At 42.8% G+C, this 14,085-nt stretch overlaps 1 protein-coding gene and 1 long non-coding RNA gene across 4 annotated transcripts in view; one reads left to right on the plus strand and one right to left on the minus strand.

Moving 5' to 3' along the window:
• Positions 1–14,085, minus strand: part of LOC310698639 — a 175,383-nt gene that overhangs the window by 117,394 nt on the left and 43,904 nt on the right. The window lies entirely within an intron of this gene.
• ZBTB43 (zinc finger and BTB domain containing 43) lies at positions 545–13,089 on the plus strand. Of its 2 annotated transcripts, XM_083486134.1 has the most exons (3): positions 545–730; positions 1,707–1,903; positions 6,297–13,089. In XM_083486134.1, the coding sequence occupies exon 3, from the start codon at positions 6,309–6,311 to the stop codon at positions 7,698–7,700; it is 1,392 nt and encodes a 463-aa protein (XP_083342260.1). In that variant the 5' UTR covers positions 545–730; positions 1,707–1,903; positions 6,297–6,308; the 3' UTR covers positions 7,701–13,089. The 2 variants fall into 2 exon arrangements, with proteins under 2 accessions (XP_083342260.1, XP_083342261.1); XM_083486135.1 differs by lacking the exon at positions 1,707–1,903 and having other exon boundaries at positions 578–730.

Here is a 14,085-nt window from a genome sequence, read left to right on the forward strand (position 1 = left end):
TACAGCTCTTTCTAACTCTTATTTCATGCGATTTATTTATGTGCGCGGGGGGAGGGGGCAGAAATTAAACTGGCAAGTTACTTAACTTTTATTTTTTCGCTTTCCATTTAGACAACATCGGACCGCCTTGCAAAATATCGGACCTGACAAAATCGCATCGCTGATAGGGAACTTGCACGCTCCTCCTCATCCCGCCCCGCCTCATTGCCAGAGGCTGCTGGACTACAACTCCCATCACCCCCCACCGCTGCCCATACTGGCTGGGGCAGTGGGAGTTGTAGTCCAGCAACACCTGCAAGGATGCAGCCACACCCCTTCCACACACACACACACACACACACACACACACACGAAGTTTGACTGAGCTCCTTGGAGGAAAGGCGGGATAAACATGCCGAATGACTTAAGGAGCCACATAGCCCCTTTCTTGCTTTCCCTTGGAATGGCCCGACTCTGTGGTCGAACACTCTCTACCTCCTCCCACCTCTATGGTTACCGGCGGGGCGGGGGGAGATAACTCTTTTCCGCCACGTGACCTGGAAGCGGATGTACGATAGAGGAAGAGAAAGAAAGCAGGCACTCACGCTTCCGGGTCTGGTTTGCTTGCCGCTGGAGGAGAGGATGCGGAGCTGCGAGAGCAGCAAGAGAAGGAGGAGCGCGGGTATCTCGTCCACCATGTGAAAGAGGAGCGCCCGACGCCCCACTCCGAGGCTCCTTCCCCCCTGGTCAGGTGAGGGGTTCTCCTGTCCATCAGGCCAGTGTTTATTTTTGTGGGGGTGAGGATTCCTGAGAAGTGTAGGTAACGATGCCGTGGAAATAACAGTAATTATGGGGGGGAGTTGGGGGGGGGAGAGATGTCATGAGCATCTTTTTTTTTAATGGAGCCCTCTTGTTCAGAGGTAGTCTACCTCTGAAAAGCAATGTTGCTCGGGTGGGGTGCGAAGCAGTGATGCAGAGTTTTCTCCTCGATGTCATTTTTATTAGTATTATCATTTCCGTGGTGCGTGCGTGTGTTTAGTCTGGCTAACGAGAAAGGGGTGTATCTTTTAGCCCCCAGAGTTTAATGGATGCTCCCTGCCCAGAAGCAGTCTGTCTCGAATGCCACAGTTCAGCAGCAGAACATGTGCCTGTGCATGTGCATGTGGTAGAGCTCAGGCTCAATATTTGTTTTGCCTAGGTAAGGTGGTGGTAAGAACCTCCTGCCTGCCTGAGAACCTTGGACAGCTGCTGCCACATCAGAATAGACAATACTTTAGCTTACAGAGAAGACTTAAGAATTTGACTTGTATCATGTTACGCATTTAGGAGGTGGGGAAAACCAACAGGGAAGAGTGTTCACCATCATGTCCTCCTTCATTTCCTTCATTTGCAAGAAGTGTGTAATAATTATTTTTAGTGCTCATGCACTTTGAATCAAGATACTCATCCTTGAGACAGCAAAACTAGCTTCTGCAGAGGAGCTGCTTGAACAGTGTTGCATGCTATCTGATAAATTAACCTTTATCATGTAGCAATGAACTTTTTTATCATGTGGTATGCAAGGCTGCTTAAACAGTTCCTCTGAAGCAACTGGTTTTGTTGTGTCTAAAAACACAGTGAGTCCTTGTAAAATCTGATTCCTATGCACTTTTGAGGTTTTCTCCTTGAGAACTAATGCCTCTTCTCCCTCCCTCCCTCCCTTTTCTTTTTGCTTACTCTGGAAGCAGAAGCTGGACTAGATGAACCCCTTATCCAATCCTCTGGGGCTTCTATTTCATATTAAGCTGCTCCCCAGAAAGTGTTGAGTATTACTAATGCTGTGGCTGCAAACCAACTTTCTTAGAAGTCCCAGCTAAGTTACTCTGAGTAATCATGTATGCATGAGATATCTCAGTTAAAAGGTGGACCTTAATGACCCTCTAAGGTAGGTCAGTATTATCTCCATATTGCAAACAGGGGTTTGACTGAACTTGGGAGAATAGTGAAATATTTATAGCTGTCTGGCTTTTGGTAAGATTTGAACTGGAAAGCTTCAAGTTCACAGCTCAGTCTCTTACTCACTCTGCTGCTTTGTGTCAGCAGCAGATGGGAAGTTGTAGTTGAAAACATCTGGAGGAAACAAGGTTGGCAAAGGCTGCTTTATATTAATTGGGGAGGTGATGAGAACTACATTTCCCTTCCAGGAGGAGGAGGAGGAGAGCAAAGCTCATGTGGATCCATGGTCCCATTTGATGTGTACGTTTAGGATGCAAGTGCTGGGTTTGTTTGGATTGCTAGTTTTTGATCCCCTTGCCTTCCTTACTCTTACATACACATCAAGTCTTCCTGGAATGCATCCCTTTTACTTTTCAAGAAATCATACAGTTTCAATTTGTTTGCCCAAATTTCTCAACTAGTCTCTAGCATTGTTATGTGGCCTGCAATTCTTTCAAAAAGTCCAATGAAATGTTTCCAGTAAAACTCCTCTTTTTTGGCTGAAAGTATCATTTTACTAGTTCTTAAAAAAAAATCACAGATCTCTCCCATAAGAAAAGCCCTGCCAGATCCCAAAAGGTCAAGCTAATTCACTGTTCTTCAGCCCTGGGTCCCCAGATGAGGTTGGACTACAACTCCCATCATCCCCAGCTATTTTAGCCAATGGGAATTGTAGGATGATGGGAGTTGTTGTCCAACATAGGGGACCCGAAGCTGAAAAGCATTGGCTGTAATCCACCTTCTTGCTTCCTGCAGTGGCCAACCAGATACTTCTGGAAGCCCTTAACCAGAGCATAAGATCAACAGCTCTACCCCAGCCTCTGTTCTTTAGAGACATACTGGCTTTGAATACGGAGTTTCTAAATAGTCATCCTGGCTTAGAGGGATTGATAGACCTCTGCTTTCCCATGCTTCTGGCTAATCCCTTTTTAAAGCCATTTAATGTAGTGACCAACAGCATGTCTTGTGACAGTGGGAAGAGTTCTGCTGTTAGTTGTCTTTTAATTTTACCAAAGCAAAACTCTAGAATTTGAGTTATTTATCTTGTTTTACTGTGCTGCCTTTTCTCTTGGCACTTTTATTTAATTTATTTAATTTTATTTATTTTTGCTTTAGAAAAGCCATAAGCACTTTCTCATGATCTAGCAAGTTGCTGTTGCTATGACAACAGGTGTTTTCTCAACAGAGCCAAGTTCCTTTCTACCTCAGAGATGCTCTTAATGCATTCAGAGCTGCTTAGAGTTTGCCTGCCTGTGACATTAGAGTAGTCATTACTTGCTCTACCTCTGTTCCTTAAATCCCCTGTTTCTCATACATGTCTGCAGTCTGAGACCTAGGTGTAGCATCACCATAAACGATGCCTTCTGTTGTGTGACTGATGCTTATAGCAGTGAGTAATTTTAAAAATAGACCACATGGAAAAGAAATAGAGGAATGAAGCCTGATTACTTCTGATTACTAGTGGTTTTACTATTTATACCTGGGTTATGTTGGATAAGATAATGTTAGGAAAGTTTTTAATGTTTGAAGTTTTATTCTGTTTAATACTCTGTTGGGAGCCGCCCAGAGTGGCTGGGGAAACCCAGCCAGATGGGTGGACTATAAATAATAATTAATAATAATTATGTAATTATTATTATTATTATTATTATTATTATTATTATTAAGCACCAACAATGTTATAAAATAAATAAAAAAGAAGAGTTTTGTAGTTTCTCTTTTTTATTTATACTATATCTGTATACTATTTTATCTTGTATTTATTAAGGGATTGTTAGTTTAACTTCATAATAAAGTTCCATTTTTGTGATATAAGCCAATGTGATATTGACAGATAAAGCAGGGACAGGGAGCTGAAGCCAAACCCAGCTTCCAAAGGCTTCTCAGCACAGGTCCTGAACCTAAGCCCTGTTTCCTTTTATATAATTTATTGCTTCAGTGGGACAAATCTATTTCAGAACTCATTGGCTTGGATTCTTTTTTCCTTGCAAGTTTTTGCATTTGTTTCTGATTTAACACTTGGCAGATTTCTCTTGAGCTTGATAGACCTCAATTTAAAACTTAAGCACCCAAAATCAAAAAGGTGCTAAACTGATATACTGTTATGTTGTTGTTTTCCTTTTTTTAGTACTTACTCCTAAGATGTGAACTTTAGGTGTCATGACAAGTAATTGTCTTACAGCTTCATGCTGCCAGCACCTGCCTTTTCTGTTTAGAAAATCCTGGAGGAAGTGCTGGCTGGCTGGAACCCTGAACAGGAACACTCATGGGAAGGGGCGGAAGATACTCTTAAACATTTTGTTGCAGTGCCCATTTGTTACTTAACACTGATTTACAAAAACTACTAGGCTTATAAAACATGAACAGCATATTTATAGTCTCATAAAAACAGAGCTGGAAGGGATCTCAGAGGTCATCCAGTGCAACCCTCCTTCTCATGTGGAAAATCCCATTACACATCACTAATTAAAGAAAAGGCTACCATGCAGTCCGTTAGAAGATGGAGGCAGATCCCAGGCAGTCTGTTAGATTGCCAAGTAGCTTATAAAGTCAGGACATTTTTACTAACATTTAGTCAAAGTCCCCTTCCTTGTCATTTGAACCTGTTGAGTCCCTATCCTCTGGAGCAACAGCAAACAAACCTGCTCTGTCAACTGTGTCTGGAGACACTTGCAGTGACATATCAAGTGTCAAATGGGAGAAGCTGCTCCAACTGCTCTTTGCTTCAGACAGCTACAGGGCTAGGGGACAAAGGTGCCCCTCACTCCTTCTCTTGCTAACAAGAACAAATAAGATAAGCTGTTTATAGTGTCATTCTTGGAAATGTGACAATAATTGACCAGTCAGTTGACTAGCAGGCTTTACCCTAATCCAACAATAGTGAGCGGGGTGCCTCTCCATTTTTTCTGGGCTATAACACCCAACAGTGACAGGCAGCAAGGCCTGTTGAAAGGAAAGGTGGGTACAGTAGTCTGTAACATTTGAAAGGGAATACACTGGGTACCCCTGTACTACTCTTGTCCTGTGTGCCACTCTGACAGCACAGGGCCACTGCAGGGCTTAGATCTTAGATTCTCAGAATCAGAGAAGATCTTTACTTGTTCTAAGATGTTAAACCAACCTTTAATCCTTATCTTAATTAGCCTCAGCTACTTGTATTCTGTGCAGATCACATGCATTATACTGACTTTCTTAAAGTAAAGGTTGGAGAGTTTAATATGGATGGAAACAAGAATTGATATCTGCTTTTTTCTGCTATGTATACTTAGAATGTTTCTAGCACCAAATTGTACAGCACCTGTAATTTGAGAGAGATGCAGATCAGGGCTGAGAAAACCCCAGCTCCCAAGTTCCCCTTGGAGTGCCAATAAAATGTGATGTAGACATTTAGAAATAGTGGATTTTCTCCCCATGCCCTAACTCCAAGCTGTCACCTGAGATCAGCCTTTCAAAGTCCAGTGCCCTCAAGATATTTTGGACTACAACTTCTATCACCTCTGACCTTTGGCTATGCCTAGCTATTGGAAGGAGATTGTAGTTCAAAACATCTGGAGGGGCAGTAGGTTGGCAAAGTCTGCCCTAGACCCTTCTGAGCATTTGTGTTACTATTGCTACCACTAAAGCTTCCATTGAAGTTTATAGTCCTTTCATGGGTGCATGCTTGTGAGAATCTTTGGTGCATATTTATGCATTTATTTGGGTTTCTAGCCTGCCCCATCCCAAAGTGCTCAGAGCTCATAATATTTAAGTGGATCTGCCCTCTCCTAATGCTTGACTGCTAAAAGACAGTTGGAATGAAAATATTTTATGTGTACAAAAGCTTGCAGTACAGTGGTACCTCTGGTTATGAACTTAATTTATTCCGGAGGTCTGTTCTTAAGTTGAAACTATTCTTATCCTGAGGCGCACTTTCGCTAATGGCACCTCCCACTGCGCAACTTCCGCTCACATCCTGGGGCAAAGTTTGCAACCGGGAGCAACTACTACTTCCGGGTTAGCAGAGCTTGTAACCAAAAGCGTGCGTAACCAGAAGCATTCGTAACCAGAGATACCACTGTACTGAAAAGTGGAGATGGAGAAAGTCTGCTTCAGGTTTACAAATAGCCATTCATCTGTGGCAGGATCCAAATTTTGAAAACTCATAGAGGAATTTGGTTCTTTCAGGTTTTCAGAATGGCATAAATGGACATGAAAGGCTTGTGAAAGAGGGTGTGTGTACGTGTGTGTGTGCGCACACGCATGCATGCATGCACACATTTACTAATACATTTGGGGGGAATTTATTTATTTGCAAAGTTGGGTCCACTTTCATAGTCTTGAAAACCAATGTTCATCTTTTGCAGCACACTGATGAAATGGAGCCTGGAACAAATTCTTTCAGAGTGGAGTTCCCTGACTTCTGTAGCACCGTTTTGCAGAAGCTGAACCAGCAACGCCAGCAAGGGCAGCTCTGTGATGTTTCTATTGTTGTTCAGGGACATTTGTTCCGAGCCCACAAAGCTGTCTTGGCAGCCAGCTCCCCTTACTTCTGCGACCAAGTGCTCTTGAAAAACAGTCGACGGATTGTTCTGCCTGACGTCATGAACCCCAGAGTGTTTGAGAACATCCTTCTGTCAACTTACACTGGGCGCCTGGTGATGCCTGCGCCAGAGATTGTCAGCTACCTCACAGCGGCAAGTTTTCTTCAGATGTGGCACGTGGTAGACAAATGCACTGAGGTGCTGGAAGGAAACCCTTCCGTTCTTTGTCAAAAGTTGAATCGTGCCAGTGACCACCAGTCCCCCAGCAGCAGTAACTACAATGGCCTGGTGGAGAGCTTTGAGATAGGGTCTGTGGGGCAGGCAGACTTCCACAAAGTGCAGGATGGTGAAAATGAAGAGGAAAGCTCGAAAGATGAACTGTTGTCTCAACTCACAGAACATGAGTATCTCCCCAGCAATTCTTCAACGGAACATGACCGTCTGAGCACAGGGATGACAAGCCAGGATGGAGAGGAAGGAGCAAGTGACAGTGCTGAGTATCAGTACGCCAGGCCCCTTTACAGCAAACCAAGCATCATGTCTCACAAGCGGTGGATCCATGTGAAGACAGAGAGGTTTGTGCAGGACTGCGAAGGGGTGGAGGTGCATGGCCCTTACGATGAGCAGCAGGTGTCTGAATCCATGAATGCCATTCAGGTGAGCCACTCTGTCCCGACATCTGGCCCCGAAGACCTTCGTGTCAATGAAAAAAAGATGGAGACAGAGTTTGGTGAGCAAGCCAATGAAAGCAATTACGATGAGCAAGTGGACTTCTACGGCTCTTCCATGGAAGAGTTTTCTGGGGAAAGGGCCGATGGGACACTCAGCCTTCAGAGACAGGACGCTGGGGTTGCTGCAGGTTATGGAGATAGCATGGACGTTCCCTCGGGGATCAAGGAAGAAAATGCCCTGTCTGGGTTCTCCACAGCTGACAAACTTTACCCCTGCCAGTGTGGCAAAAGCTTTACCCACAAAAGCCAGAGGGACCGCCACATGGGCATGCACCTCGGCCTGCGGCCTTACGGTTGTGGCGTGTGCGGTAAGAAGTTCAAAATGAAGCACCATCTTGTTGGCCACATGAAAATTCACACTGGCATCAAGCCTTATGAGTGCAACATTTGCGGGAAAAGGTTCATGTGGAGGGACAGTTTTCATCGGCATGTAACATCTTGTACAAAGTCATACCAAGCCTGTAAGGTGGAGCAGAACACTACTGAGATGAATTGAAAACAGGTGCCAGGCAGTGGGGTGGGGAGAGTGTATGGGAAGGGAAAAGGCAGAGAGAACCAGATTACATAACTGCATCATAGAGTAACACAGAATGTATATGTTGCACAGAGTGTGCCATGTACTACGCTGCTGAGATTCTGGATGGTTGTTTTTTTTAAAAAAAAAAATCCTATAGCACAAGTGGGATCACCTGTGGAGGCAAGCAGGGAATTCTGCCCAGGCTACAAGTAAGGAGGCAAGGTTGAGTGGCGGTACTTTAGTGTAATTATAATTATTGCTATTTATTATTCTTTGTGTTTTGGTAGCACTTGAGGAGAGGGGTTCCCTCTCATCTCATTAGTGTTCTCTGCTCTCAGTGAGTCTGCATATAGATAGCTGCACATCCTGAGCGCCTTGGTTGGATGACTGTAGTCCCATGTTCAGAAGTCCTTGTGATTTTGTTCAGCCAAATAGATATATGAGCAGTTACCTTTTTTGAACCAAAGGGGCAATTATAGATACTTTAACACAAGTTGCTAGACAACTTTCAGGGGCCGACAGCTTTAACAAGCGGCTGCTTTTTTTAATCAGTCAAGCTTTGAGTTCCATTGACTGGCTCTGTTTATCTTGGCAGAGTGATTCTGCGTCATGCTTTTTTAAAAATTCTTTTGTAAAGCAGTTGGCTATTTTGTGATGGACACTTTATATAGAGACAGATTAAACTATAACCTCATCTCTCTCCAACTCCTAACCCCCTCTCCCTGTTGTGCCTCATACAGCTAGCCAGTCTGCACTTTTGGCTGCCACAATAGTGAGTATCATGTTTGCTCCCCAGTTGGAGATTAAAATGCTCTTTTTCTAGCACTTGAGATTCCAGGCAGACACCTGTCCAGTTTCATTTTTTTCTGTTTTGGGGTATGGTATTTGCTTTGGGAAGTGTTGGTTAGGTACCAGGACTTCAGAGAACAAAATCCAATGTACTGAATTCTGTGTCACTGTTTGCAATGAACACTTTTGGTACTGATCTCCTCACTTAACTCAGGTGGGGAGCCATGAGGGACTGAGGCTGGGGAAACAGCTCTAAAGGAACTTACTCTGCATCACTCTCTAAGGAAGCTGCTTGATGATTAAGAATCAAAGAATGGCTACTGCTGGATGCTCCCCAACGGTGCTGTGCAGACATCTCCAAACCTGGAAGCAGCTTGTGGATTTCTGAACATGATTCTAATCCTCTGTGAAGGAAGAATTTTTAAACACTGGATACCTTTTTTTGTAACCACAAGTAGTTTTAAATTTTTAAAACTAGAACTGCTGTTATATTCCTTCCTTCTTACTCCTTTCGTCACCCCAACTACAGGGTGAATGCACAAGATGGAAGAAACTTAGAACGGTCAAAGCATTTGTGCTGCTGTTTGATAGTAATTGGGGCGCAGAAATCCCCCATATTTGCTGTGGACAGAGGTTGTCATATATGTTGATTGGTAAATGAGGTGTTTCCTTAACAGAATACTCTGCCGGTGCCAAGGAGGCTTGCTGGTGCCAAGGCATGTCATTCCGCCCCTGCCCCCGCCCCCAAACTTCAGCCTGAATAGAAAAAGAGGTGGGGAGATGGGTGGACCTTGTGCATATTCACCAAGGAAAGCAAACATTTCTGGGGTTATTACCCTCTTCCCTTAACTACAGAGTTTAAACAAACTTTTCATGTGATAAGCTGGGCCTGGAATATGAGTGTCTGGCACAAATATGGGTTTGGTTGTTTGGTAAGGTTGTAGTGCTGTAACTTCTCCTTTGGTGGAACTATTTAATGGCTTTTACTTACAAAAAACATGTTAAAAGCTTTTCTAAATCAAAACAAGATCAATTTTTGATATATCTCCCACCCCCCCTCAGTCATCAGCAATCCATATATGATATTTTTGTTGCTGGCACATGCAACAATAAATAATCTGCTGTTTTCCCTGCTTAGATGAGCTCAGCAGCACACCAGGGTGGAAATGACTGTCACCAACTTGAACCCTACCAAACAAGTTAACCCAACAGGGATCTTCTTGCTAACACTGTAACCTGCTAAATGTATAGAAGCACTTTGTATTTAAAAACAAAACAAAAACCATTTATAAATGTTTTTTTTAGAACTTCCAAGATAGATATATATATTCCTTCTGGTTTGTTTTCTTATTCATGTTGTCTGTTCAATTCTTTCCTTGTCTTCAATCTTGAAATTTTATATTGATAAGAAGCTTTTTGTTTATATGAGCACAGGGTCTGGGGTTTGTGTAAGAAGAACTGATCCTAAGGGTCTGCTTTTAGTTTTGTCTTCTTTTTTTTTTAAAAAAAAATCCTTATTGCCTTAGAATCTCCAGGAAGCCATTTTATTTGCAAACTTCTACAACAGGTGTGGGGAAACTTGGACTGCCCAGTTGCTGCTGAACTACAGCTCCCATCATCCATGACCATTGGCCATGGTTGCTGGCTGATTGGAGTTATAGCTCAAATGTTCCCTGCTCCTGTTCTTTGGGCTCTGTTAGGGAAAAGAGAACCTGTATTTCTTACGGCTCCCCACAGCATTTCTCAGCTTTCCTTGCGCTGTGACCTCACTCAAACGGTTGTGCTGCCAATCTAGCCATAGCAAATGGAAGGAAGGCTCAACCTGCCCCATTCTGACTGCCAACATTTTCTACCTGCCCTGCTATTGTGCTCTTAACTGCATCTTGATGTGACACATTTAAGCTGACAAAGCTTTTCCTGCAATGGAGAACTAGGAGTGGGGAAACCTCACCTGTTTAAATGTTGCATGTTAAGCAGCTACAAGAGTCACTGGAGCAGAGGCCTGACAACCCTACTCCAAACCAGAGTTCCTTCAGGCCTACCACAAAAGCCCTTTTGCTTAATCCACTGGAGAGTTCCTCTTGTACAGGCACCATAGATGGGAAGCTGTGCAAGAATGGCTCTCCTTTTGCTTCATAAGGGCTTGTGCATTTAGACTTCTTGGCTGGATTATCTCCCTCTATTAGCTTGATGCCTTCTCTGGACAGGACATACAGAGGTCAATTGAGTTTAAGTTTTTGAATAACTTATGACTACAGAGCTTTGAAATGTAGGTAAGATGGTAAGGGGTTTCTTACTGGAGTGTAAGATATACAAGAACCTTTCACGGTCCCAGTTCTCATGTCATGGTAACTCAATGGCACCTGCTTCGCTTCTCCCCTTGGCTTAGTGGTATGTCAACCTGTCTTGATTTGCTTCAACCAAGACTGTGATTGGTAAACCAACAACAAACCGTAGTTTCACTTTGTGGTTTGTTTTGGAGCAAAACAAATCAAGTTCCGCTGTTCAGTCATAATGTTAAGCCCAGAGATTGTGGTTTCTTGCTCTTGACTTGTGCTAATGGAGGAGGAGTAAATCAGCAGCTATAGGTTAATTATGGTTCACCATGATGTGTGAATACTGCCATTTTCACTTTCAGTGTTAAATACATTGGGGGGGGTGTTATTATCTCCAGGAACTTGGACTGCAATCCTGGGCCAGTTCAGAAAATGGGCGTGATGGTGTTAAGTTCCTAATGGCGGCAGTTCGCAACTGACTGGCTTACACATAGTTGGGTTGTGTGGGAAATTCCAGCAAAAGTAGCTACTGGGAAAGGTTAGGCCCAAAGCTTGGAATTTGTACCCCTCCCCCTCTGTTCATGGGCCCATAATTTTGTGCATAAGAGAGATGAAAGAGCAATATAAATTACCACCATGCTATGCTAAGTTCCCTTTATTAATAAGGGAAGTGCTAACTAATGATGCCTTGCCAACAAATCTGTAAAAATTTTATGCTACTACCATCCTTGTCATATTTGGGGTACTTTATGTGACTTACATTCAAAAACAAAACACGACTTTGAAACTGTATAGAATGCTTTGGTATCAGGGACATGCTTCACTTTTAGAGCAACCTTCCTCAACCTGGTGCTCTCAAGATATATTGGACTACAACTCTAGTCAGCGCCAGACAACATGGAAGCGCACCAGGGTAAGGATGGGAAATGGGGAGAAAAAGCCCTTAGATACATTTGAAGTAAAGCCCCATCTGCACCATAGATTTAAAACAACATCATTCCTCCAAAGAATTCTGGGAACTGTAGTTGATTGCAGGTGCTGAGAGTTATTAGAAGACCCCTTATTCCCTTCATAAAATTCCTGGAATTCTATGGGAAGAGGTATTGATTGTTAACCTAGAATTCTTTAGGGGAAGCCAGGACTGTTTAAAGTGGTATGATACTGGTTTTGCTTTATAGTGCAGATGGGAGCTGAGTCTTAAAAAGGGCAACTAGGATAGTATATCATTTTATTTCATTATAGCTTTTGGTGGTCCAGAAGCACACAGTGCAAGTAGATAAGTAGTTACTGCTCCGGCAGGAAGGTAAATGGGGTTTCCGTGCGTTGCTCTGGTTTCACCAGAAGCGGCTTAGTCATGCTGGCCACATGACCTGGAAAAACTGTCCGTGGACAAACATCAGCTCCGCTGCAACCCCAGAGTCCTCTGCGACTGAACTTAACTGTCAGGGGTCTCTTTACCTTTACTATATTCATGCTGATTTGTGAAGCTAAAACTGCTGGGTTTGGGAACTCTGTTTTTCCTGATCCTTAAAGGATTTTAAGAGGTATTAACCACAGACCCTGAGTGCTTAACGGGTGATTTGTCAACACTTTGCTAACACAGCATGCTTCACAAGTTGAAAAGAGTGTAGATTTACTGTAAAGACTGCTTCTGGCATTCCCCACCCCTTCAAAGTGGCAAATCTTATGTGTTGAATGTTTTAGGGCAGATGCTATTTCTATAAGAGTCTATTTTAAAAAAAATATTTGTTTTTATCTGGTAGTGGAATGTTAATACATTCTGTAAGCATACACATTTTAATTCAAATATTTCTATTTAATTTTGATAGTTAAAATCATTAGGACTAGCAGCTGGAGCCCTGAAGGCAAAGAGCTGAAAAATGAATTGCATATTAACATTTCTTTTTAAAGCAGGGTCATTGTCATACTTCTTTGCTTGAAAGCTGCTTCCTGCATCAGCCACTGCTGCTTTTCTTCAACTTTCCCTTCTGGGCTCCACTGTACTTCTTAAATAAATGTAACTGTTCATATGCGAGTGAGGTGAACCTTTCTTGTTCCTCTAAAAAAATTCCCCCTCAAAAGCATTGTCACTTGTAATATTACAGTTCATATCCTGTTGATCTTCTGTGAGTTGTTACACCTATATTGCAAAGGATGGATAATTTGATATCTCTCTTAATATTGCTGTCCTAATAATGTACAGCATGGTTTTATGTGACATTACTGTTTCATTGTTTTCTTCTTATAGAAGAGTCTGTTGGTCTTTTGTATAACATGTTTTAATAAATGTTATCTGTCTTTTCCCCCCTGGATTTTTACATTTATTTATCAAAAATAATCATTACACTTGATAATACACATTATAGGTCTTGAAAACTTTATTGTGGCTTAATGGACTTGCTGCAGGATGGGAGTCTGTGAAAGCTTATGCTAGACTTGTAAATACGCCAACAAATGTTACTATCCTGCCACCACCTCCCTCCAGAAAAATACCAACCCGGATTTCCATGCTGGATGGAACTGAAGAACTGCATTGCAAAATTAAGAGGAGTGCGAATTTGAAAGGTGACCTACATTTTTGATTGCTTGTTTCAAAAAATGCAAGTTAGGTAGGTCTGTCTTTAAGGGCAGGCAGAATTGAATTTCACCCTGATTGCTGCTCTTAGATTACTAAAAAAAAAGTTGACCAGTTGGACTGGCAGAGGAAGAATGGATCACTTGGCCCCCTCTCCATCAAACTCCATTGTATTTCCATGCCAATCATGGAAGAGGGGACTTTCCTTCCTCTGGCTAACACAGGAACCAAATGGCTGGCGGAGGAGGAATGAGCCAATGCATCCTTCAACCACCAGCCTGGATACTCGCCTACATGGAATTCCTCGTCACCTATGGCTATCAAGTGAGTTCTTAAGTAAAAAACCTGACCCAAAGTGGAAAGAAAGTTACAACTTGTAAGATGCTTTGTGTGTTTGTTATAACAAGCTAACATGACTACCACTCTGGAACACCTCTGATTAGGAAGGACCTTAAAATGGAAATTGAAGCCCGGGCTTGTGCTAAATTTTGTATCAGAACGGGTGCTTTGCTGTATGTTTGTGTTACGTACAGAGCCTGGTGAGAAAAGCAGGAAAAGAGAAGCAATAGATGAGCTTTTGTCTACTTACGCACCATGCATTTAAAGCACAAACCTACATAAACACCTGGGAAGTGTAGTTTGAGGCTGCTGAAAATTGTAGATCTTTGAGGGGTAAACTACAGTTTCCAGGATTCTTTGGGGAGGGCGCTGTTGTGACATTTGC

Source organism: Podarcis liolepis (genome assembly GCF_965112155.1).
Source record: "Podarcis liolepis genome assembly, chromosome: Z".
NCBI lineage: Eukaryota > Metazoa > Chordata > Lepidosauria > Squamata > Lacertidae > Podarcis > Podarcis liolepis.

What these genes read in the sequence shown, in the direction of transcription:
- ZBTB43 (XM_083486134.1), top strand. Translation starts at nt 6,309, where the DNA reads ATGGAGCCTGGAACAAATTCTTTCAGAGTGGAGTTCCCTGACTTCTGT.